Raw genomic sequence first — 26,794 nt, 5'->3', positions numbered from 1 at the left:
GTTCTTGTCTTTGAGATGAAATTTATTTTGCTTTAATACACTATAAGAATCTAAGCTGATTTGCGATGTTCGTCGTCGAATTAGCGTAGTGAGACTGACGCTGGGTCGGAAAAGTCGCAGGGATCTGCAGCGAGATCCTTTGTTCTAAATGTTATCTTCGGGGGTTCCCGACGCTCGGGGAACCAGACAGCTCAATTTTCATATGCGTTTGCTATCGCCAGGCCCAAGGTAGGGCACGCAATAAAGATTTAAACGATTTCTTTTGTTAGCGAGATCCTATGCCGAAGATCTCATATTAACGGCGCGTCGCGAAGGCGCCAGAAATATTATACAAAATTTTATGCTCTTTTTCAACACACTCGTTAACCACACAAAAGAAAAAATAATATGTCCGTTATATACTAATTCCAGTAGCAGACTGAAGAAACGTCAGGCGATAGCACCGGCGACTATTCAAGAGAATCAAACCTGACATAAAATTAGCTAAATTGACACATTTTAATAACTTATCAGCGATCAGATTCAGTTCACGATACACTAGCACATAAACCAACTCACATATAAAATTACAAATTCTTGCTCACCATGACAAAAGGGAAGAGTGAAATCGCGCCATTCGAAATAAAACCGTTCACACACGAACCCGAGCTATACTATGAAAATTGCGGACAACTTCAACTTTCGGATTCATCCTGGACAATTGCGATAATAACGAACACAGAAGATTTTACTACTAGATATCACAAAATACAACACAAATGACAGAAGCAGAAAATATGTGTATCAAAATCCGCGAAAAAGAAAATGGTGTAGTATTACAACAAAAATGTCACAATTTATTCTCTATAGTTTGTAAGCAAAATAATAAGGTTACGACCGCATTAAATGCATTAACATCTCTGTACGAAAACCAAGGGTCAAAAAGTGGCCTACTAGATATAATAGGCTCAGCCGCGAAAACATTGTTTGGTGTAATGGATGCAGAAGACGATAAGCGAATTACGGAACAATTACAATTATTAAATGCAAATCAACAGACAATACAACACGTAGCAAAAAACCAAATTAAAATTATCAACAGTACAATTGGTCGAATACAGAAATTAGAAACTATACTCGAGCACCACGATCGCATTGTAATGAATGCAACGACATTCTTGAGTCAGCAATTAGATACAGTAACGCAACAGCTAGAGGTAACCGAATATATGAACAACCTAAGAATACTGACAAATGATTTACTGACCGACTTACAGGACACGATTGACTTCATTACTCACGCAAAAACAGGAATATTAAACGCTCGATTATTACCGATCAACGACATAATCTTAGAATTATTAGAAGCCACTTCGCATTTATCAGGAGGAGCCCATTTCCCCTTCAAAATAAATCAAATAAACTGGAACACCATTGAAAAATATTGTTCATTCAAAACGTATTATCAAAGCTATTATACACTCGTAGCAGTGTTAAAATTTCTAATAGTAAACTACGTTAAATACAGCCTAAAAAAAGGTTACCGTATTCCCTGTACATGACCACTTGAACTTATTTAAAATAATTAAAACCACCGACGAATATATAGCAATAGATAATGATAATAATAAGTACATAATACTAAGCGCAGAAGAACTTAAAACCTGCAGAAATAATCGCGATAACTTCGTATGCGAAAATAGCTACTCATCATATCAAGTATCGAATAATGCACCATGCGAAATCACCGCACTAATAGAACCAGAAATGCAACCAACGTCATGCGAAACGCGATATGTATTATCAAACGTAAGCTTGTGGATAACATTAAATGAACCCCAAGCATGGATCTATTCCACAGTAGACATACAATTAATAGAAATACGCTGTAAAGATAGGCCAGTAAAAAGGGCGAAAATAAGCCACACAGGCATAATTAAAATAAACGACGTGTGCAAATTAATCACGCCAGACGTCACCATACAGACGCATTCCTCGATGAGGGGAAGGGAAATACGCACGCATATTCCCACCTACAATTTCACACACGCATCAATACGTACGAATAACACCGCAGTAATTACTAATGCACTTAGGCAGATTCAGCTTGAACCTGTCATAAGAAATCAGCGCGAATTATTACAATTAAGCGTAGATTTAGACGAAATGAATAAAGACCTAGAAAATAATTACCACGTTGCGAATACAAAAATATTAATATATTATATAACAGGAGCAAGCGCAATATTAAGTGTAATTACGATAATTGTATTCGCCGTTGTATTAGTTTTAAGAAAATGTAAAAAACGCGAACTTCCGGCCGAGCTGCAACCAGTGATGGGAATTTTAGCTCCGAACAACATCGATGTTGCTGGAGTGGGGAACCACGCACACACGCCGACGTCCTGTCGGTGAGCGCGCCTCGCTTGGCCACACTCGGCCTCGCTCGGCTTGCAGAAGAGGACAGATATATATATGTTCCGTCTTCTTTGCACCGAGGCAGCTACGAGTCGTAGCCTACGTCGGCCTACGACTACGATGAGTGCACACATCGCGCGATGCGGCCCGCGTGAATCACGGGCACTAAGATACATGTTTCTCTTTGCAGGTTGTATATTAGAATACGATGTGGTCTTCCGCACTACTCAGGAGGTGCAACTTACAGTGCGTTAGGTTTTTTAACGTGGACCTTCGCCGGTAGCCATATCATACCACATTTCTTAATATCTTTACCAATTTTAAATTGTTTAACACGCAAAGTGTTCGACAAACTTAATATTAAATTGTTAATAAATAAACTGTCTAACACGCAAAGTGTTCAACAGATTGCGTATACTATATGTCGGAAGGATAATTTTTTACGGGAGTAAATGAAAAAGAAGAGCGGCAATATTAGTTATTTAAATTTTTATTTTAATTAGAAATATTATTAAAAAATTGATATTTAACTAGGTGTCCGCCCCGGTCTCGTCTACCGCCTCGGCCTCGGCCACAGTTTATTTATTAACAATTTAATATTAATTTGTTAATAAATAAACTGTGGCCGAGACCGGGACGAACGCCTAGTTATATATCAATTTTTTAATAATATTTCTAATTAAAATAAAAATTTAAATAACTAATATTGCCGCTCTTCTTTTTCATTTACTCCCGTAAAAAATTATCCTTCCGACATATAGTATACGCAATCTGTTGAACACTTTGCGTGTTAGACAGTTTATTTATTAACAATTTAATATTAAGTTTGTCGAACACTTTGCGTGTTAAACAATTTAAAATTGGTAAAGATATTAAGAAATGTGGTATGATATGGCTACCGGCGAAGGTCCACGTTAAAAAACCTAACGCACTGTAAGTTGCACCTCCTGAGTAGTGCGGAAGACCACATCGTATTCTAATATACAACCTGCAAAGAGAAACATGTATCTTAGTGCCCGTGATTCACGCGGGCCGCATCGCGCGATGTGTGCACTCATCGTAGTCGTAGGCCGACGTAGGCTACGACTCGTAGCTGCCTCGGTGCAAAGAAGACGGAACATATATATATCTGTCCTCTTCTGCAAGCCGAGCGAGGCCGAGTGTGGCCGAGCGAGGCGCGCTCACCGACAGGACGTCGGCGTGTGTGCGTGGTTCCCCACTCCAGTAACATCGATGTTGCTCGGAGCTAAAATTCCCATCACTGGCTGCAACCATAAAAAGAAAGGAGTCGGGAAAAATACGAACCCCGACCCCTTTCTCCCCAAGAGAGGAGGAATTTTGTAACCTGAGCAGCATTCTGAAGAATGCGCTCTGGTTGCAAACCATTCCGAAAATCGCCCTGCACTTTCGCCATCGGGCAAGGACCTCGGGATTATCGCCCGATGTCGAAATAGGGCGATAAACCTGTATATAATAATTAGAATAAGCCCGTGCGGTTGACGAACCTCTCCGGTCAACCACCGCGGCCGAAACTCGCTGAGATTGCAACTCGGCGAAGTATATGAGCGACGGCTCGGAAGCCGTCGCGGGCATTCTTATCAGAAGTAACGCGACGCGTATCAAGTGTAACAACAGGAAAATAAAAAGTGCAACACATTTATAAAAGAAGATTTATTTCACCCACACCCGGCTCCTCTCTGGTGTGGCAAATGTTCCGGCGAACGAACCCGCAACCGCACCGTACCACGGTTTAACACAGTGTTCATTATATTTTTTAATGAAATTTTAAAAGAACAGTAAATGAATGTTAATATACAGTGTTCATTACATTTCATTTACGGGAATGAACACATGCTTCCATTACATGTTTATTAAAATCACTAAGAAATTTCTAACAGTGTATAGCACACAAATTGCATAAACCGTAAACTTAAACAGTAACGTAAGAATAAGTTAATAAGAAAGTGCATAGAATAATTCAACCAATCATAAAATATCCGATAGATGTCATCAGTTATTTTAACGCACACAAAGAAGTCAACCAATCAAAAACAATCTTTAGACTCGTAGAAGTCGTAGACTGAATTTGTTGTATGTATGTATGAACATTTATATTTCGGCATTGTATAAGAAAGGTTAACATAATCTCATATACTCTTTTGCATTGTAAGATTTAATAATTTATTGCAAGACAAATTCTAAATAAGAAAATAAAGAAAAAAGAAGATTTTTGAACGATTAAAATTATATACGTATGATATTAAATCCACTCTTTTTATGTACGTTTATACAATACATAGTTAATACATAGTGTATATGTTTTATACATTCGGACTTTCGTCTCCTTACAATCTTTAAATCTCTACAAACTTAACCATACTAATAACATTTCTTTATAAACATCTCCTTACATATAACATCTCTTCCTTACATTTTAACTTCCACCAACTCTTTTTACTTTACATATTTTTTTTTTCTTCCTTCCTTCTCTACCTTCCCCTCACTACTGACTACCTTTATCACCACTATTTCCTTCTATCATTTTACGCTTCTTATCCATTCCATCTATTACATCCTCGCCTTATAACATTTTCTTATCCCTATTTTTTTCTTCTCTTCTTTTTCTTTTATCAACTTTACACTCTTCTGTCTTTTTTTACAATCTTCTCTTACTTCTTTTATCCTGCAAATAAAATAAAAAAAAACAACAAAAAACCACGGTTTATCTCCTAGACGCTTTCTTATTTCTACCTTATTCTTTCTTATCAATCTTCCATCTTCTTTTAATTCCTCTTCTTTCTTATCCTTCCCTGCAAATAACTTACTTCCTATTTTTCGCTTTTCTTACTTTCTCTAAACACCGCTTAGCACACGAGAGAGAGAAAGATACCCATACGTTCTTACACTCACACCGCCAAAAATCATTCTCTTACTCTACTTCTCATTCATTCTCATGGACCCCCGCTTCCGACGCTTTTAAATCTTCATAGTCTACCTCATTCATTCTTCTATTCTCTCCTATCCCTTCCCTTACCCTTTCCAGTATTCTCAACCACTCCTCCCCATTTCCCTCCCCTCCCAATACATCTTCAACTGCCTCCTCCCAACTCCTCCCGTCCCCCCAGTTTACACACTCCTCCCAAACATGTTTCCACGTTTCTTCCTTATCCAAACACATCCTACACTTTTTTATCTATTTCCCCTCATATCATCCCCCACTCTAAACCTCGCCACCCTTTGCTATTTCTTCTCCTTCCATCCCTTCTTTAAATATTCTGGTACTCCTTCCTCTTTTATTTTTCCATAATACTTATTAAATTTCCCCATTCTTATTTTTTCCCATCTCTCTTTTCTTTGCAATTCTTTATCTTTCACCACTATCTCCTCACCTCTCAGTCCCTCTTCTTCTCTTCTTTCTTCTATCCTCTTCAGCGTCCACCCTAATCTTTCAAAAAATTCCTCCCTTTATTTTTCCCATTTCCCACTCGTTTTTCTTTTTCTCGCTCTCCTTTATCTCTTCCCAGCATTCTCTTGCTAAAACCTCCCCTCTTCCTTCTTCCAATCTTTTCTCGTACTTCCAAGCCCTCATTCCCGCTTTCCCAGACAACTTTTCCCTCTGAAATTCCTTTCTCATTATATACCCCGGCACACTTCTACTTACTCCTGTCACATGCTGACAAATTCATTATTTTAATTATTAAACTGTGGGAATAAAACTTTGGAATGTAAAGAAATTTAAAACTTATTCTATTTAAAGAACGACAATAAGCAATTGTTACCGGGTGGGACCTAGCCGGGATAACTATATGAAACTATTGATTTTATCGATCGAATAACGACGGGGAGAACAGTTACTAATTAGCTGTATTTAATTATCGATCGAATAACGACGGGGAGAACAGTTACTAATTAGCTGTATTTAATTATCGATCTTAAAGTACCCTTCCTCCTTGATTTTTGAAAGAGGTGGTGAACCAAGTCTTTAGCGGGGACAAGGAAAACCACATCCTATAAAAGAACGTGCGAAGAAGCGCGAGCAGTTAGTTCATCAATCAGTTATAAATTAGTACGGAGTAATTATTACCATAGAGCATTTATCATTGCGAACAAAGCGATTGATGGTCAGAAAGAGTTGTTTGATTCCGATCGAGTTTAAAGAATAATTGAGCGAGAGAAACGAGGAAATTAAACTAAGATCTTGAGAGATTGAGAGTTGAAGATCTATTGGAAAGATCGTGAGATATTTTATAACTTAATTGGGAATTTAAGGTAAATATTTTATATTAAATAAATTGTTATTGTTAATTTAATTTCAATATTTTATTTCGATTAAATTTAATTTTGGTGTCGGATTTTAAATTAAAGGAAGTTGAGTTAATTTGTTTATTGTCATTATTTATTGTGATACTCCTTGGAGGTGTTTCTGTAGAACCTCGCGGACGAAGAGTGTCGCGTTTGGTTCGGTCGCTTTTTTATGGAGCGCGCGCAGAAAGATTTTCGGAGATTTTCTGCTGCCGTCGCTAAGCAAAAGAACTAAAATTTTGGAGTTTTTAAATGAAGAAACGCGCCGGTAAACGAGTTCAAATAAAACGACTCCGATACCAAGTCAAAAGAGCCCTTGAAGCAAAACAAAATCCTTTCTCCTTAATCCAGAAATTAAATCAAATAATTGAATTTATTAAACCGAAATATAAATTAATTTCAATTGATTCCCAGATCAATTATCCGAATTTTAATATTATTCCTAAAGCAGATCCGCGTTTTGTGACTTATAGAAATTTCTATTTTTTCGGTTCAGACGATTAAAAATAAAGAAATAATTTCACAATCCTTGTTCGGTCCCGGGTAAAATTCTTAGATAAATTGACTCAAAAACGGACTAAATAATTACGTTTATCAGGATGTGACACTCCCATTATCTATCTTAAATACCTCTCATGCACCATTTCAATCTCTTCCCTTTCCTTCCACCCCCATATCTCCACCCCATAGCTCATTACTGTCCATACAAGCCTGTCAAACAGCCATAATCTTCTGCCCCAATCTTTTCCAAATTTCTTTTTGCCAATATTCCATATTTGTCCCATCACCCTTGCTGCTTTCTTTACTCTTTCCTTCACGTTCTCTTTCTGATCTCCATTCCTTGTCATTACATATCCCAAATAATTAAATCTTTTAACCTCCTCTATTTCTTTACCCTTCCATACCCACTTTACCCTTTTTCATCTCCCTCCGCCTTTTCGGCACCACATCACCTTTGTCTTGTCCACATTTACCTCCAATCCCTTTTTTTCCACATATTCCTCTAATGTCTTCAGCATTCCCTTCATTCCTGCTTCCGTTTCTGCAATCAGTGCAATGTCATCCGCGTACGCCAACGAGTACACCCTCCTGCCCTTTATCTTAGTTCTACCCCATCCACCCTTTTTCAATTCCTCGTCCAAGTCTGCCAGCAGGATCGTGAACAAGCTCGGGCTCAGCGGACATCCCTGCCTCACCCTTCTCACCGTCCAAAATTTTTTCCCTTCCTCTTTCTTTACTCTAACTTTACTACTCGTCTCCTCCAATATCTCTTCGCACCTTTTTACTAACCCTTCTTTTATCCCCCTATTTCTCATTGCTTCCACCAATTTTCTTCTGTCCACAGAATCGAAGGCTGCCTTCATATCAATGAAAGCTATTACTAGCTTTCCCTCCTTTCTTTCTATTCTTCTATTTATCAGGTGGTTTAAAACATAAATTTGATCCAACGTCCCCATGTATCTCCTGTATCCTGCCTGTGGCACTATTTTTTTCTCTTCCACTTCTTTTATCCTTCCCTCCAAAACCGACGTATACACTTTATACCCTGTTTGTGTCAGTGTCACCCCTCTGTATTTTTCCACTTTTTCTCCTTTTCCTTTCTTTAAGACTGGCACAACTATCTGTTGAAACTTTTATTTAGGGATGAATAAAAGGAAAGAATGTGTATGAAAAGACGGGATCGAGTACAGTTTCGGTTGAAAACAGTTATATTTAGACTTCATACAAAAAAAATGTTTATGTACGCGCGACAGTGTCGCAAAAACTCAAAACGTGTCGCACGCGATTAAATCGAGACACTTGTCTCACAGCACTCGACGCGTCGAGCAATTGACAGGTGGCAAAAAAAACGGGGAATCCGCACGCTATTTAAGAGACGACTGTGCCGCACCGAAAGGAGCCGCTCTTTTTATACCGCGAAAAAGTCTAGCATTTTCTGGAAAGTGCCGGCGCCGGAAACACGTCACGATGGAGTGATCTAGATCGCTCCAGATGAATTTTACCGGCGTGACGGCGACAAAAATAGGAGTTTAAATTGAGGTGACTCGCTGCTCACCAAGGCGCGCTGAAAATATTGATATCGTGGCTGGCGTCGAAGCCAGCTGTTCGGCACGCGGGCGCGGCGTGATCCACGCAGCACCGGCTCGCTAAGCGGTGACAGCGACGGTTTTTCTCTTCTTTCCGAACATCCCGCCCGCCTCGCGAATTACTAAAGACAATGTCGTATCGCCGGAATGATTTAACTAGAGTTAATTCGCGATTAAAACAAAACGTCATGTGCACTGCACACAGGCTCGGACGACGCCTCTCAAAGCAGAGACGCGATGCACGCGCGGGAAATAAAATGAAATGAATTCACGTCATAATGATGCTGCATCGCAGAGCAGCCCGAACAATGCTGTCATGAAAAAATACAAAAAAAAATGAAACCACAAGGAAGCTCAATGAACCAAGCAAAAGACAGAAGGAAAAGTTAATTGATATAACTAACCGCAAGAAACCCGGAACGTTGCACAATGCTTCAATTGCAAACGCGAGAATTTAATTAACCGGACGGTCCGAAGGCGGTTCGTCGCCAACGGGAAGCAGCACGATCTTGACGACGGGCCGAACCAAGGAAGAGGCCGCGTTGCGGACAGTCACCACGCGGATGTGGCCGTCGTCGCCCGGATGCACCTTCGTAATTCTTGCGAGAGGCCAACGCGCAGGGGGGGAAATCTCGCATCGCACTAGGCACAGTTGTCCCACCTGAGGCGGGGAGACGGGAGTTGCCCATTTTGGTCTTGAAGCGAGTTCGTGCAAATACTCGCCCGACCATCGACGCCAAAAATGATCGCGCATCTGCACGACCAGCTGCCAGCGCGACAGACGGCCAGAAGGGACGTCCAACAGGGTGGGCTCCGGAACAGCCAGTGGAGCAGATTCCACCAGAAAATGGCCCGGGGTGAGGGCCGAGACATCGTCCGGGTCGTCGCTCAGGGGGGCGAGGGGGCGTGAATTCAAACACGCCTCGACGCCGGCCAACAGCGTGGTCATCTCCTCGAAGGTAAGAGTGGCGGTGCCGACCACCCGTCGAAGATGATGCTTCGCCGATTTGACGGCCGCCTCCTAAAGGCCTCCGAAGTGGGGAGCGGCGGGGGGGTTGAACCGCCAGGAAATGTGCTCCTCAGCTAGTGCCCGGTGAATGCGTTGGGCCTCACGACTGCTGGCTCGAAACATCTCGCGCAGTTCTGCCTCCGCACCTGCAAAATTCGTCCCGCAGTCGCTGTAAACGACTTGCGGGAGGCCACGCCTGGACACGAAGCGTCGCAGCGTGGCCAGAAAGGCCTCAGACGTGTAGTCTGACACCACTTCAAGGTGCACAGCACGGGTGCACAGACAAACAAACACGGCAACGAAAGCCTTGTGAGCCTTCCGCCCACGGCCCTTGTCAGCCCGCAGCATTAACGGCCCAGCGTAATCCACGCCAGTGTGCTGGAATGCTCAAGACGGCCTCACCCCTGCCGAAGGAAGGTCCGCCATGAGGGGGGTCGGGGCCGCCGCCCGCCATCGCACGCATGTCACACAGCGGTGAATTGCCTTCTTCACCGCGGCTCGAGCGCCGGGAATCCAAAATTGCTGTCGCAGGAGGCCCAGAGTCTGCTGAACTCCACCATGAAGAGCGCGAGCGTGGCAAGAAGAGAACAGCAAGGCACCCAGGTGCGAACTTCGTGGTAGAATGGCAGGGTGCTTCTCGTCGTACGATAAGAGAGAATGCCTCAGACGGCCGCCCACTCGAAGAACACCTTGAGGATCTAAAAAGGGAGAGAGCTTGTGACACCAGTGAGCCCTAGGAAGCGCAGCGCCAGAAGCCACAAGCTGCACTTCTCTCTGGAGGAGGACGGCCTGAACGCCGCGCACCACGGCTAGTAGCGCCCCGCGCAACTCCTCGGCCGAAAGGCCCGGCGACTCTGCGCGAACATTGTCCCTTCGGCGCCACCGGAAACACCAGGCCACGACGCGAGTCAGCCGTGAATGGGAGGAAAATTTGCCGATCCATTCAGGCTTCTTCGCATCAGAAGCAACGACCGAGGCATGCGCTGAGATCCGAGCCTCGGGAAGATTCCCCTCCGCCACAGCCTCCTCATCCCCCGCTCCGAAGTCCGCGTCCGCGGACAGCCACGCTGAGCCCCGCCACCATAAGGACGAGTGCACCAGCTCGGAAGGAGACACACCTCTGGAGGCACAGTCCGCGGGATTCTCGGTGCCCGCCACATGATGCCACCTTGCCTCGGGCAGCGTGAGTTGGATCTCCGACACACGGTTGGTCACGTAAGTTGTCCACCGTGATGGGTGACGTCAGATCCATCCGAGCGTCACCGTTGAGTCCGACCATAGGTGGATGGATTTGCCCTGAAGGTCGAGAAGTCCCCTCACGTGAGCCACCAACCTCACCAGCAGCACCGCGGCGCAGAGTTCCAATCTCGGCAAGGACACCTGCTTGAGAGGAGATACCTTGGTCTTGGCGACCACCAAGGCCACCGTCCAGCTTGACGCACTGTTGGACCGCGTTCGGAAATAAACAACGGCAGCGTACGCCCGCTCCGAAGCGTCGGCGAAACCGTGAATCTCAACCTCCCGAAGTCCCGACAGCCGCATCCACCGCGACACACGCACCTTCTCAAGCGCGGCGAGGTCATGAACAAAGTTGCACCAGCGATCTCGGTCGTTGTCCGCGAGCGGGGCATCCCAGTCAAGGCCACGCAACCAGAGGCCTTGAATAAATGTTTTCGCGCGAATTGTGGCAGGCGCCAGCCGTCCCATGAGGTCGAACAACCGAGCCGACTGTGACACAACGGTGCGCTTCGTCACGATGTCCGTGGGCAGAGTGCGCACCCGAAACGAGAAAACGTCCGGAACAGGATGCCACTGCAGGCCCAGTGCAGTGTGGCAGTCCTAAGGAGACCACGAGCGAACGCCTGGTCGAGATAAGTCGCCCAACGGTACTTCTTGCAACAAGTCCTCGTTGCTGGCTGCCCACTTTTTCAGCGGGAACCCGCCGGCCATGCACAATGCCCGCACGTCCCTGAGCGCCGCTGCTGCCTCCTCTACAGAATCTCCGCCGGCCAGAACATCGTCGACGTACGTGTCGCGCCTAAGAACCGTCGCGCCCAAAGGGTAGCGCCGTCCCTCGTCCTCCGCCAATTGATTCAGCGTGCGAATGGCTAAAAACGGGGCACAGGCAAGGCCATACGTTACTGTATTGAGCTGAAAGGTGACCACCGGAGAGTCACGGTCAGCGCGCCACAATATTCGTTGCAAGTCGCGATCCGCGCGATGCACCTCAATTTGCCGATACATCTTTTCGATGTCGGCCGTAAACACCACGCGATGCCGACGCCAGCGAAGAAGCACGTCCGAAAGCACAGGTAGTAAATTTGGCCCCGTGAACAGTTTGTTGTTGAGCGATTCACCGCCGCTCAAAGCCGCCGAGCCGTTGAAAACGACTCTTAGTTTGGAGTCCGGACCCTTCCCCTTCAACACCCCATGATGGGGCAGATAACAGACCGCAGCCGGAGCCTCGGCATCGCTCACGCGGGTCATGTGACCCAACTCCTCGTATTCCCGCATGAACGCCGAGTATTTTCCGCTCAAGGATGCGTCTCGGCTGAAGCGCCGCTCCATGCAGTGCAGCATTCGGAGAGCGAGCGCTCTGGTGGGCTCCAGATTCGACAAGTCGTCCGCGCAGGGTAACCGCACAGGGTAACGTCAGTTCGCCTTGCGTCGATGCGTTCGCGCGTAATGTTCCTCGCATTTACGATCATCCGGGGACGCCGCCCCGGCCGCAGGCGTCGTCTCCTCCTGCTCCCAGAAACCGCGGATCAGGGCAGCGAGTGAACCATCCGTTTCACTATGCAAGGCCACCGCTGATGAGGGCGCAACCGCATCGCCCACCGGGCCCGACACGATCCAGCCGAAGATTGTTTCCTGCGCGATGGGATCTCGGGGGGAATCGCGTCGCACTCCCGAGCGCAGAATCATTGCGTAAGCGTCCGCACCAAGAAGAATGTCCGTAGGATCGGCGGACATGAAGTCCGGGTCCGCCAACGGTATCCCCCGAAGATGGGGCCAGTCGCGCGCCACCGTGCTGGCCAGCCCAGCATAAACCGTAATCCGCGGCAAGATAATCGCCCGACACGATGTCTCCGATCCCCCGCACAGGGGTGCCATTCGCAACGTCACCACGCCCCTCGCCGTGTCGTACTGCCGTCCGCCAACCCCGAAGATCGCGGTGTTTGATCGTTCGCGCGGCAAACGCAGTCGTTGCACCAGCGCCTCGGTGACCATCGACGCGTCCGAGCCCTGGTCAATGAGAGCTCTAACGTGATGTTTGTTGCCGAAATGATCGCGCAAAGCAACTCGCGCCGTGGCAAGGAGGACGGTTCTCCTCCCCTCCGCGAAATGACACGAAGCGGTCGCGTCAGTCCTGTTCGTGGCGGACGCACTCGCGCCCGCCCCCGGCTCCGTCGCCTCATGGAGAGCCGTGTGGTGCTTGCCGCTGCACACCGTACACGTGCGGGTCGAGAGGCAATCGGCCACTCTGTGACGTCCCAAGCAGTTCCAGCAGAGGCCAGCCTGCACCACGAAGGTCCTCTTCTCCTTCGGCGACTTCTTCTTAAATGCCTCGCACAGCATGACGAAATGGTCCCTGTGACACAGCGCGCATCTGTCACGCTCGGCCTTCGTCTGCGCCGTCTTCACGAGATGAGATCGCACGGGCTTGGAAGAGCGATCTCCGCTCTTGGTTTCAAGCCGCGCTCTTTCCACCTTGACCGCCTCCAGAGTATGCAGCTGCTTCTCCAGGAACCTCTTGAGCGTGGCGTACGACGGAGTGTCGGACGAGTCGCCAATACTCGCCTCCCACTCCCGCCTGGAGATCGGATCTAGCATCTCCACGGTAGTGAAGACGAAGAGATCCTCGCTCGAGTGTATGGGCCGCCCGATACTGGCTAATGATCCGACCGTGCTCGTCATTGAGAGGAAAAGCTTCCTCAGTCCTTCCGCCGATTCCGTCCTCAACTTAGGCAGCGAGGTGTACGCTGCATACGCCGATCGCACCAGCAAGCGCTGATTGTCGTAGAAGCCAGACAACGAATCCCACGCCCTGACAAAATTATCTTCCGTCGTGGAAAATTCACTAATTAGCGACGCGGCTTCCCCCTTTACACCGACCTTGAGGTAGTGCAACTTCGTTACGTTCGCCAAGGCAATGTCATCCACAATCAGAGTCTGAAATAGGTCACGAAAAGACGGCCACTCCTCGAATCGCCCCGAGAACTTCGGAATCTCGATCTTAGGAATAGTCGTTCGCGGAGGCGCGGGGACCACAGTTCTCTGCGGTCGCTCGACCACCCGATCCGCAGTCAGATCTTTCTGCATCTTGAGCAACTCTGCTCGCTGGTCAAGATACACGCTTTCCGCGACGTCTATAACGCTAGTGAGATGGTAATCATGTACCTTTAACGCGTCCCAGTGCGATCGTCGAAGCAGATCGTGACGCTCCTCGAATAGGTCTCACTTCTTGTCCAAGGCCACAATTGCAGAAGCCAGCATAGGGCCGGTTCTTCTGGCGGCGCCGACCTTTTTGACATTAGCCACTGTGCGGCTCATGCGACCCTGAAGTTCCCGCTGACCTTCAACAAGCGCCTCCATCCTTGCGGTCGTCTGCTTTCACTGCACTTGTCACCGTACCGCACTGTTGTTCTTTCAAATCCGGCTCGAAGGACCATTAAATGTATGAAAAGACGGGATCGAGTACAGTTTCGGTTGAAAACAGTTATATTTAGACTTCATACAAAAGAAATGTTTATGTACGCGCGACAGTGTCGCAAAAACTCAAAACGTGTCGCACGCGATTAAATCGAGACACTTGTCTCACAGCACTCGACGCGTCGAGCAATTGACAGGTGGCAAAAAAAACGGGGAATCCGCACGCTATTTAAGAGACGACTGTGCCGCACCGATAGGAGCCGCTCTTTTTCTACCGCGAAAAAGTCTAGCATTTTCTGGAAAGTGCCGGCGCCGGAAACACGTCACGATGGAGTGATCTAGATCGCTCCAGATGAATTTTACCGGCGTGACGGCGATAAAAATTGGAGTTTAAATTGAGGTGACTCGCTGCTCACCAAGGCGCGCTGAAAATATTGATATCGTGGCTGGCGCCGAAGCCAGCTGTTCGGCACGCGGGCGCGGCGTGATCCACGCGGCACCGGCTCGCTAAGCGGTGACAGCGACGGTTTTTCTCTCCTTTCCGAACAGAATGAAATTATAAGAGTATTTTAATGAACAATTAAGTGTACAAAACAAGGGGAGATATATACGTGCCAGTTGCCAAGGCGAGACTGACTGCCTGTTAATTGAGCGTATGCGAATAAAGCCTATGCAAATAAAACGGGATAGTCCCTCGTAGGATATATGATGCTAAGCGATTATTTCAAGGCCCTTGGCGTCTTGTTACAGAAAAATACTACTGAGAAACGCTCGATAAAATATATGTAAAATAGTATCGCAATTTTATTATTTCAACACTATCCCTTCCCTCCATTCTTCTGGAAACCCTTCCCCTTTCCACACCCTTTTGCATATTTCCCATAGCTCTTCTTTTACCTCCTCTCCCCCTTCTCTCCATATCTCATTTTCAATGTCGTTACTCCCTGCTGCCTTTTCTTTTTTCAGCTTTTTTATTATCTTTTCAAACTTCTCTCTTTCCATCTTCTTTTCCTCATCTTCCTCCTTACTTCTCTCTACTTCCCCTCCCACTCTCCACTCCACTCCTTCCAATACCCCCTAAAGTATTCTTCCCATTCTCTTATTTCTATCTTTTCATCCACCCCCCTCCTTCCCTTCCTTCCTTTGTTTACTAGTTTCCATACATCTCCTTCTGTTTTTGCCTGCTCCACCTCCTTTTCCCATTTTTTTTTCTCCTCCACTTTTTTTCTGTCACATAGCTTCTTATACTCTCTTTTACTTTTCTTATATTCATTCCCACTCCCTCCACCTACTCTCCATTTTTCCAGTTTCTCTTTAACCTTCCTTTTACTCTTTCCGCATTCTTTGTCCCACCAATCCTCTACCGCTTTTTCCTTCCTTTCCCCTTGTTCATTATTTACTTCTCTTCTTACTTCGTTTTTTACTTCTCTTATCCATTCACTCAGATCTTTCCATTTTCCCTCCTTTTTCTTCTCCCCTTCTTTCTTTCTTCTAAACCCTTCCTCAAACAGATTTTTCTCTTTTTCATTCCATTTTAACCTTCCCCTTCTTTCTTCATTCTTATTCCGTTTCCTTTTCTGCCCCTTCCCTTCACCATTACTATTATCGGGTGGTGGTCCGAATTTACTTCTCCTCCCACTTTCATCTCCTTAATTCTTCTTTTTGTCTGTCCATTGCAAATCACATAATCAATCACTGTTTTTCTTCTACCCCCTGTATATGTCCACTCTCCTTCTTCATCCCCCTTTACACATCCATTTAAAATTCCCCACCCCTCCTCTTCCAACATTTTACATAATTTTCTACTTTCCCCCGTTATCTTTTTATCCTTTAATCTTCTTTTCTTCTCCTCTCCCTCTTCCTCCACAAATTCATCCCAAATTCCTCCCTCCTCTCCCGTTCTCACATTAAAATTTCCTCCTATCAAATAATTACATTTTTCTTCCTTCTCCTCCATCCATCCTTTCATCATTTCCGCTACCTCCGCCATATTATCACTAATATAAACTCCTATTATTTTCCATTTCACCCTTCCTCAGCATATCTTTATACCCAATACCCCCTTCTTCTCCTCCATTTCTCTTTCTCTTTCCCCTTCAAACTCCTTCCTCCATTCCATTACCATTCCCCCCTTTGCTCTTCCCTTCCTATTCCTTTTCTTTGCTTCTTTCCATATCCATTTGTATCCTTTTGGTAACTTCCCCTTGATCCTTCCCCATCCTTTTTCCTGCAGCCATGTCTCACACATAATAATCACATCCCACTGTTCTAATTTTTTCCAAAAATCTTTATCCTTATTTTCCACCCCCGCCACGTTCCAAAAACCTACCCTCATTACACTTTCCATTTTTCTTTTCTTTATTCTTACTTCTCTTTTCTTCCCTTCTTCTTCCTCCTTCTCTCCTTCCATACTTCTTCCACTACCCGTTCCACTTTCTTCACCTTCTCTTTTTCCGCTGTTGGACATTCTGCTGCTGCGTGCGGCATCGCGTACAGAGAGTTGACGAGCCGGCGCTCGCTCGTTAATTTTAGCGCCAAGCAGCTGATCGCGACCCGCTGTCAGGCCCCAAGCGCGTGACACGGTGTGTCGAGCGGTGCGCCGTGTTATGATCCAGCGACGTGTTGTGCTGGATCGCGATCGCGCGATCGTTCAAGCAATGACAAGGCCGAGCGATCGCTATTGCCTTTTTTGGGCATTGCCGCGAATTCGCGAGCGGTTTCGGAGAAGGAATGCCCGGGAACGGTAGCTAGCGAAAAGCCTGTATATGTATATCTAATGTTACAAAATGAGTGAAATTTCCTCAAAATTACCTTTTTCTAAAAAAAAAAAAAAATATGGTATAAAAAAGCACCAAATATAGGCGCGCAAAAAGCATACTCAATAATAAATTTTTTAACAAAATAGTACAAATTTAATATTTCTTTACAAAAATTAAACATTACAAGCCCATATGAAACTGTACAATCTAGATTCGCTTCGAATCTGTTATACCATCAACTTCATCAATAATTTTTTTTGAAAAGAATTACTCGTATAATTTAAATTAAGAATACTCAATAAAAATAATGAGATCAAATAATTGCGCCAAAAATTTGTCGAAACTAGAAATTATATTGAACATTACAAACTCATGTAGAACTCTACAAATGTAAACCTAAGTTTGCTCCGAACCAGTGGGAGGTGTGGAATGGTACGAACTTACGCTTGAAACAATAAAAACCCATGTGAAACCGTATAAGCCTGGACTTAGGTTCGCTTTAATATGATATAACATGGTAAGTCAATATAAATCAGGCAATTAAAATATTTTAATACAAATAAATATTAAATTTTTTAAACTTGACACTGCAAAACCAAATATACGTTCCTGGATATAACAGTTTCTTTTATAAATTATATAACTTTTTTCTTGCATACCTATATACAATTTATCATTTGAATCATTTTAAAAGAAAATTATATTATAACAATATAATATTAAATTGTTCTTACTCTAACAATAAATTCAAGTTCTATAATTGTCATGTTTATTCGCGCTACTTGACTTAATATGTATATGCAAAAGTGTTTTTCCATTTAGAGTATAAAAGTCAACGATCAGATAAAAAAAAGCATGTTTTGTGTTTGACAACCAAGGTCATGATAATTTTCTTAACATACTAATGGATGTAAACCTAAAACAATAAAATAATTTTTAAAAATAAAATTAAAAAACAATTTTTTTTACATTAACTTTATTATTGTGTTTAAAAGTTTTGGCAATTAAAACAATTTTAATCTATTTTATTAAAAAAAATTTTAATTTTTAAATTATACAAATATATGTTAATTTTTTTATTTAAAAAGTAAAAGATCTAAAAAAACTACATAGAAGGGAAAAATAATATTCTTAATATTTTTGCTAAGTGTGTATTAAAATAATAACATAAAATTTTTTTACGTTAATTATTTTACAAAACATATAATAACTAAGAATAAACCTAGTATGTGTAAACAGCATATAAATATGTAACAAATTAAGTAACAAATTAAGTAACAAATTAAATGTAACAACACATAAAAGATTTTTCTCTATGTACGTAGTCACATTTTCAACGTGCTTTTTATTTTATACAAAGCCTCTTGTTGCCAAGGCCAACATCGCATCAGCACTGTATCTAATAGCGTAAAACGAAAAGGACATTTTTGAGAGGCGGATGATGATGACGACGTTTTTTAATCTTATTTTACTTTAAAAAAAAAAACTTTAAAACACGATATTTTCGTTCGTAAATTACTGTTACGTCTCCGACTCCGCGTCTCTTTTTTTTGACACGTATTAGAAAATTTAGTTAAGGGGAAGGTATACCGTACTCTATTGTAACACAAAAGAAAAACTTTAGAACCTTCCAGAAAGACAATTCTTAAAATTAACATATTCCGGTACTGGTTATTGCGTGAAAACATAAAAAACATGCAACAAATTGTAAACAGGCGCCAACGAAACCCAGACAAAAGGAATTTGTCTGGACATGACAAAAAAATCAAACCTAAAAGTTCATAAATATTTCAAACTCTGATTAGAATGTCCATCGTAGGAAAGAAAAAATAACTTTTTTTTTAAATGTAATTGCACCGTGGATCCAGAACCTTAGAAAAACCAAGGGCGCGAAAGGCCCGTAATTACCGGAGTATGTCATGCAAACAAAAGCAATAAAATTCAGGCAACACAATGAGTCATACTGATGGTAAAAATTATCCCACCATTTCTCTAAAAATGTTAATAATATTCTGGAAGGTTCGGAAGAGATGACTCGTTGAGGCGGAGCCTCTTATAAACATTTTATTTCCAAAAACCAATGACTCTCGGGAACTCTTCACCAAAATCTAGAAATTAAGAGCGAAAAACTTAGAAGTTTAAGAAACAGAAGGGATGAGGCGCGAGTGCCCAATAATTGTAAAATAAAAAAGTGGAGGAACAAGCTCGGCAAATGAAAGTTTTGAATTTCGGAAAAGTGAAAATTCGGCAATAGTCCTCCCCTTTTCCGAGCTTATAAAATCTTGTGTTTCGGCGGAGCACGCTCTCTTGCTCACCAGATATCAAGCGCACACGTTTATTTTAACAAACCGCGAGTGCCTGTTTGTGCAAGCCTGCAGAAAAGTCTGAGAAGAAGAATCCAGAAGATCTCCAAAAAGTAAGTCTCAACGAACAATTATGTTATCTCGCGAACTAAAATCGATTCTATTAAATGTTTTTTTTTAATTCAAAGTGTTTCTTTTATTAAATTCAAGTAAAGAGGGAAGGGATTGTCTGAGTCGGAGTTTCAGAGATTCGATTATGTCTTTTGGACTTCGTGGTAAATCAAATATGCGAAGAATATTGCTTCCAAATATCGGCTGTGATATGCCGTCGAATAACTAGCGACTTACTGTAGTTCACGCCGCGAAATGTTGCTGGAAGTTTGGCGACTATCCACAGCTTAAGAAAACGGCAAGCGAGCTTTGCTTAAGATGAACCGCGGAGATTCATTAATGAGCGAGCCGAAAGCTTTGGAAATCGTCGGTGACGAGTCTCCTTCGCTCCTTTCTTTGTTAACCTTATAAAATTCTGTTCGAATTAAATTAAAAGTAAATTATGAATTTTAGTGGAATCTTTAAATAAGAAAACCATTAAGAAGAGCCGAGCGCGGCGAAACAAGCAGATTAAAAATCTAAGGGAACTAGTTCGTCGGTTTTTCCTCCAATACTTGGTCGCGGCGGCGCCAAGCGAAGAGATATTCGTGACTCCTCCGCGTCACGAGAAGAGACCGTGGTCCCCACGACCGGGCGCTCCACCACCATCGCCTATCCATGGAGACCCGGAGCCGCTTTTTGGTTATTTCCCGCCTGATGAAACCTTCGACAACAACCTAGACATTTCGAATCAGTCCACGGAGCCAAAATCGGAGCAATTCTACCCCACGACTCCGTCTTACTCCCCAGATTCATCCCTCATCTCCGATTCACAGTTTCCTGGAGGTGAATTTCGCGCCTGCTTCTCTCCTCTCACGCTGCCTCTTTTTCCTTTTGTTCTTGAGGAAGTCGACTCTCTGGGCGAGGATGAGTCTATCTCTCTCCCAGAAGTAGACTTTCATGATTAACCACCATCTCCTGTCCCGAGTATTGAGGTTCTCGAGGAGCATCCAGAACCAAGGAAGGTTATAGACCCTCTCCTGGAGCTCCTTCGTAGGACCTGTACTCCGTGGACAGATCCTATTCCGGAAGGGGCCTACTCTGTCAGCCCTGACCACATCGAGCCAGAGGAGATCAGGAGGCAAGCGAGCCGCTCTCCTCCTAATTTCCACTTTTTCATCTATTACTCCGGGGTGGAAATTCCTTTCCTGGCCCCGATGCGACTGATCGACCTCGTTTTTCCTCGGACAACAGTGAGGGTGTACGAGATCGAGGAGATTACAATTGACTGATTCTGCGAATATTCAACATACACACACACACACACACATTCATATTGTAAATATACACAGATTTTATTATGTTTAAATTATATCTTTTGGTCAGACTCAATTCTTTTTCTTATTTTATTATTTTTTCCGGCAATTCTTTAAATTTGTTTTATACTTTAGATGTATCGATTAATATTAAATTTGTTAATTTTTATTTTTGAAATTCTTGAATTAATTATTTATAAATGATCTTAATATCCTTTTCTTGCGAATGACCACTGCCGGTTCTGTTCAAGAGAATAAGGATTTATTTCCTTTCTCTAAAAAAGAACCAACTACGCGCTCAATCTTAATCCGAAATACTTGACTATTATATTTGCGCGAAAATTGCGTGGTTTCGGATCTCGAATCCCATGCAAAACTCGGTGGTACGTCAACTCCCTATATTACCCACGAATATCCTTCCTGAGGATTTTCTCCGAATATCCAATTAATTAAATAATTATCCTCTTGACGTAACAATTACATAGCAAAAGAATAAAAATATTTTGATGATATAAATTGACCCTAAGCTACACGATGAATCTTGTTAGAAAACAATTAGTTTAGCCGTAGTTGAGATCTAATAATCTGCGGATTTCTCAAACGACGTTTTTCGTAAAAGAGGCACGGTAGTGCCTCGCTGTGTCTATACTTGGCGCAAGGCACTGCCGTGCCTCTTGATTATTATTATCATCGTCGTTCAGTCAACTGTCTTTTTCGGTTTTTTACCAAAAGATTGTGCTTAACAAGGACGCTCAAAGTGAACATGACGTATATAATAATCTTTCAAGAGGCACGGAAGTGCCCCGCGCCACATATAGGCGCAGTGTTCTATTGAGATATTGATATGCTTTTACACGAGACGTCGTTTGAGAAAATCCGTGCAGGCAGCGCTCAATTCGCTTAAAGTTAACATATATAATCACAAATGAATCAAACGTCAAAAACTTTTTTATGAGTATTGATTAATTTAAGACTCTTGTGCAATATATGTCGTGTACAAAAATGTTACATTTTAGATTCCATATTGTTATATCTTAGCTCTTAGACTGCGTAGATTAAACGTAAGAAGAATTTTATTATTTAAGTCTGTTGCACCGGAGCGGTGCACGGGGTCCGTCCTCCGAATATTACACTTTCTAGTGTAGGAGGTGTCACGGCGTGTATACAAATAAATATATTTTTAGTCGTTTAAAGTATATATTTGTGTTTATTTCTCCTAGGTGTTTTCGGTGATATGGTTACGAGTCGCTACCTCGAACTCCCGAACTGACTTGCACGAGCTTCGGAGCTCGTGCATTATACAGGGTGTCCCATACCTCATAACCCACCCGGGAGATATGAGTAGTTTTAATTATTTTGAACAAAAAAGTCCCATACCATTTTTTAATTTGGGCGTTTATTTGCGAGAAATCAACGTTTGAAAATTTATTATATTCGACCGAGAGCGAGACGATGCGACGACGCGCGAGCGAGCGGTGCAGCGATACGCGAGGCGTGGTTAAAGACATCACGCGAGCGAGACGATGCGACGACGCGCGAGTGACACGATGCGATTGTACTTAAATTTGCTCGCACGTCTTCGCATCGTGTCACTCGCACGTCGTCGCATCGTCTCGCTCGCGTGATGTCTTTAACCACGCCTCGCGTATCGCTGCACCGCTCGCTCGCGCGTCGTCGCATCGTCTCGCTCTCGGTCGAATATAATAAATTTTCAAACGTTGATTTCTCGCAAATAAACGCCCAAATTAAAAAATGGTATGGGACTTTTTTGTTCAAAATAATTAAAACTACCTATGTCTCCCGGGTGGGTCATGAGGTATGGGACACCCTGTATAACCGGCAAGGTTCTGTACGCACAAAGCGAAACAGCCGAATCTGCATAGCCTTGCTGAACAGGCCACTCCAAAATTTCCGGTCGGCTGCGACAATTCCAGAACATCGTGGTTGCCACCTGCGAATTGTTAATTGCTATAGTTTTTAACTTAGCAACAGTCAGGTATATTAGCGGCGGCCCGCAAGCCGCCGTGGGCAGTTTTTACTCAATTAATCAACGAGGTATGTACCTCTGTCCGCGAATCTAGTATACGCATAAGTGCATTACAAAAAGAAGGAAGCGCTGAAATAAAAATAACGATTAAATTTCTACTAGATAGATAGAAAAGTTTATTTGATTCCCCTTGGGGTTACAAAGATTATACAATTAAACAAACTTATAACTATTTTTAAAACTACGCGATTATATCTACTCCTTTTCATTTACGTTTTTCTATTCAATTGCCCTCGCTTACTCTCGATTTCCACTCTTTTTTTATTTTTTTTTTTTTGCCAATTATATCTTTCTCCCACTTTATTTTCTCTTCGCTTCGCCTTTCTTTCTATTTCTCGCCGCTCGTCTTCTTATCCTAAATTCTTTCGCTTTCTCTCTCTCTCTCGCTGTTGGACTCCCGCTTCCAAAGCATTCGCGTTTTCAATTTTTATTTCCAATTTCCCTTTTTTTTATAATTAAACTATTTTCCTTTTTCTTTCCCTCTTTCCCTTTCTCATTCTCTTTCTCTATTCTCTTATCCGTCTTTATTCATCCACTCATTGGTTTCTTCTTTTATTGTACTTCCTCCTTACCATCTCTCCTGAACTCTTCTAACTTTCTTATTTATTCCTCTCCCTTTCACTTCTCATCTAGTACTTCTTCCATCTATTATCTTCCCAATTTTCTTTCGTCCCCTACCTTCCACAACTCTCTCATACATGCTCCCACGTTTCCTCTTCATTTTTATACTCTCTCTATTTCTTTCGCTTGCTCCTCTTAGCCACCATTTTTTTCAGCATATACTCTAAATACTTATGTATATACCCCCACTTTTTCCATTCCTTTTTCTTTCCATTTCCATTGTATTTTCTTTATCCTTGTATAAGAGGTGAAGGAAGCTTCACTTCTCATACATTTCATAATCTTAGTTTTTTCCACATTTAACTCCAAATCTTTCTTTCTTAGACATCTTTCCAATCTCACCATCATCGTCTTCATCTCTCCCTTCTTTTCTGCCAAGAATACAATATCAACTTGTGCTAAATTCATTTTTTCGTAACAAAAAAAAAATATATGTTTCGAAATCAAAACGTACTTTACAAATCGAGAAATTGAATATCGGATGTTACCGACGTCGGGGATGAACCCGCGACTTATACCATAAACGCAACAATAAAAGAAAATTAATTTCCAGTCGAAACCAAAAAAAATATTTACACCGGCTATAATTTAGCACAAAGTAATCGGTTCAAAAACGAAAAGAAGAAAGGTATCAGACCACAGCCGCAGCTGCCCGACAGGTCACGGTGCGACGCTATACGCAACAATACAATACGTGATGGCTCGCAATGCCTATCGCTACGCAAAATACGGACGCGAAATTCCTGAGCGCAAGCTACGGGGGCAAGATACGGAACACGGAAAAATAAACGGGACGCTAGGAAAAGTAACCAAAACACAAAAAAAGTAAACGGAACGCAAGAAAGTCAACGTAACGCAAATAACGGAAGCAAGGAAATAAACGTAACGCAAAACGGAACGCAAGAAAATAAACGTAACGCAAAACGGAACGCAAAAAAATAAACGCAACGCAAAAGCGGAACGCAAGAAAGTATGAGCTGCCGACATACGGCGATACAAGAAGTACTTCGCGGTACGCTAACGAGAAAGGAACGATTTTAGAATCTTCCGTACACGCGCGCGGAACGTGTCGCGGTACTCGCGAATTGCTGTTTGAAACCCCCCTTTTACCTCGGGGCTTCACGCTACGCGATCGTAAATACTCACACCACGCCGTCTTCTCGTGATGGCTGCGACTCGACGTCCCACGACGTGATGAACACGGCACTCCGCCGATTGTAGATTTTTTCCTCGGTGGCTGAACGCACCAGGAAGTCCGGTATGGTCCCACGGCGCGGCGGTATCCGTCGTCGCCGTCCTCAAACCCGTTCTGATGCGGTGCTCGTGCCGGCACCCCGTGCCAGTCACGTGATCAACGGGTGGTCAGCAGCTCCTCGCCGCTTTCCTCAAAATTTCCACGGCCGATACTTGCCAGCCCCTGGCCGGAACCTGTTTGCTAAAATACGATTACTTTTACGATACCAAGGCGACTCCCGGCCCTCCGTCACGAAACGGGCACTCACGGTACGGCACGTGAAAACTGCGTGCAAGGCCGGTCGCCGGTCACTCTCCCTCGTCGTCGTCAGTCCCGCCGGGCGAAAAATTAATGGTGGACTCGGCTGGCAAAATCACTAAAGCCTTCCCTCGCGGGCGGAAAATCCATGGAAAGTCTTCCCTGTCGGCGGCAGCTTCTGCACCCTCTTCGTCGTCGTCGGTCCCGTCGGCGGAATTCCGTGCTTAGACTTGGTCTTTCGGCGACTGCCCCGAGGCTCGCAAACGGACCCGTTACCAGGCTAACCGCGTCGACGCAATAGCTTATTACGGTGTCCGCAATCATAATATTAAATAAAATTAAACTCAGTGGACATCCTTGTCTTACTCTCTTACCTGTTCAAAATTCTTTACTCTTTTTTTCTTCTATTTTTATCCTGTATCTTGTTTCCCTCATGAACTCTTTGCATCTTTCTATCAAACCCTTTCTCACCCCTTTTTTTTCCATAGTTTTCATCAGAATTTCTTTATTTACCGTATCAAAAGCCGTTTTAAGGTCCACAAACAATATTACCAGCTTTCCCTTCTTTTTACATTCTGCCTGTTTATCAAATAGTTTAACGTGTACATATTGTCCAATGCGCTTATCCTTTTCCTAAAAGCTGCCTGTCCTTCTTCCAGCAGCTTTTTTGTCTCTAATTCTTCTACCAATCTTTCTGTAAGTATGATTGTGTAAATGTTTTATATTGTGGGCTTAATGGTTATTCCCCTAAACTCCTCTACTTTGCTTCCATTTTTTTCTTCATTATCGGTATCACAATTCCTTTCTCCCATTCCTCTATCCATTTTTTCCTTCCATACTTTATTATATATCTCCCATACCCACTCTTTTATTTTCTCTCCTCTATATTTCCATACGTCCAGTTCTTTAATATTTCCCATTTTCCTTCCTCTCCATAAATTATATACACTCCTATCACTTTTCAATGTATTCCTTGCATTTTTACCTTCATTGTCATAATTCCTTCCCATTTATCTTTTTCTTTCTTCTTTCACTATTTGTATATTTTTTCTTATCCCCACCATCATTCCTTCCATTGCCCTTTCTTTCTTGTTTTTTTCTCGTGACTTACTGCTTTTTCCATATATATTCACTTGGTAGTTTCTCCATTTCTTTCTTCCATCCCTTTTCTTCAATCAATGTTTCTATTAAAAATATTATATTCAACTCTTTTATTTCCTCTCAAAATTCTTTATCTTTATTACATAAACCCGCCATATTCCAATATACCATCCTTATGCTTTTTTTTCTTACTATTTTTCTCTCTTTCTTCTCTTTTTTCTTTTTTTTTCTCTTTCCCTTTTTTTCTCTTTTTTTTTCTATTTCTATTTCTCTCCCTCCCCAATCCTTTCTTTTCCTTCCTCTGTTTTTCATTCTTCCTCCTGTTTCCTCTTCCATCTAAATCTTCCTTTTCTTTATTCTACCACGTCCATTTTCCTTCTATATTTATTCTGTTTTTTCCAATCCGTACTTTTTATTCTTTTTTTATTTCTTTCCTTGCCACCTCTTTTAATTTCCATCCTATTTTTCTCTCCTACGTTCCATCCTCTTGAATCTATATATTACTTCTTTTTAACTTTTTCTTATTTTGCATTATCTTTTCCTTTTCCTTTTTTGTACTCATTTTTACAATTATTATATCATCTATTTTTTCATCTTTTGTCTGTACTTTTTTAATT

General features: G+C 43.1%; 3 protein-coding genes across 3 annotated transcripts; all 3 read right to left on the bottom strand.

The window, feature by feature from the left end:
* Nucleotides 1–11,037: 11,037 nt before the first annotated feature.
* Nucleotides 11,038–11,502, bottom strand: LOC139112150 (uncharacterized). The gene has a single exon (XM_070672965.1). The coding sequence runs from the start codon at nt 11,500–11,502 to the stop codon at nt 11,038–11,040; it is 465 nt and encodes a 154-aa protein (XP_070529066.1).
* A 132-nt stretch (nt 11,503–11,634) lies between these two features.
* LOC139112149 (uncharacterized) lies at nt 11,635–12,309 on the bottom strand. Its single transcript, XM_070672963.1, has one exon. It carries the CDS (start codon nt 12,307–12,309, stop codon nt 11,635–11,637), a length of 675 nt encoding a protein of 224 aa, XP_070529064.1.
* Nucleotides 12,310–12,447: 138 nt separating this feature from the next.
* Nucleotides 12,448–14,391, bottom strand: LOC139112148 (uncharacterized). Its single transcript, XM_070672962.1, has 2 exons — nt 14,258–14,391; nt 12,448–14,173 (listed from the first exon to the last, which is right to left on the bottom strand). The coding sequence occupies exons 1-2, from the start codon at nt 14,389–14,391 to the stop codon at nt 12,448–12,450; spliced, it is 1,860 nt and encodes a 619-aa protein (XP_070529063.1).
* Nucleotides 14,392–26,794: the final 12,403 nt, after the last annotated feature.

The sequence above is a fragment of the Cardiocondyla obscurior genome, linkage group LG27, assembly GCF_019399895.1.
Source record: "Cardiocondyla obscurior isolate alpha-2009 linkage group LG27, Cobs3.1, whole genome shotgun sequence".
In the NCBI taxonomy this organism is placed as follows: Eukaryota; Metazoa; Arthropoda; class Insecta; order Hymenoptera; family Formicidae; genus Cardiocondyla; species Cardiocondyla obscurior.
The sequence above is the reverse complement of the archived record's forward strand: the minus strand, read 5'-3'. Positions and strand labels throughout refer to the sequence as shown.

Coding starts and splice junctions, on each gene's coding strand:
- LOC139112150 (XM_070672965.1), bottom strand. CDS start 11,502: ATGGGACGGCTGGCGCCTGCCACAATTCGCGCGAAAACATTTATTCAA.
- LOC139112149 (XM_070672963.1), bottom strand. CDS start 12,309: ATGCGGGAATACGAGGAGTTGGGTCACATGACCCGCGTGAGCGATGCC.
- LOC139112148 (XM_070672962.1), bottom strand. CDS start 14,391: ATGGAGGCGCTTGTTGAAGGTCAGCGGGAACTTCAGGGTCGCATGAGC. Junction 14,174..14,257: donor ATTGTGGCCTTGGACAAGAA/GTGAGACCTATT, acceptor CCATCTCACTAG/CGTTATAGACGTCGCGGAAA.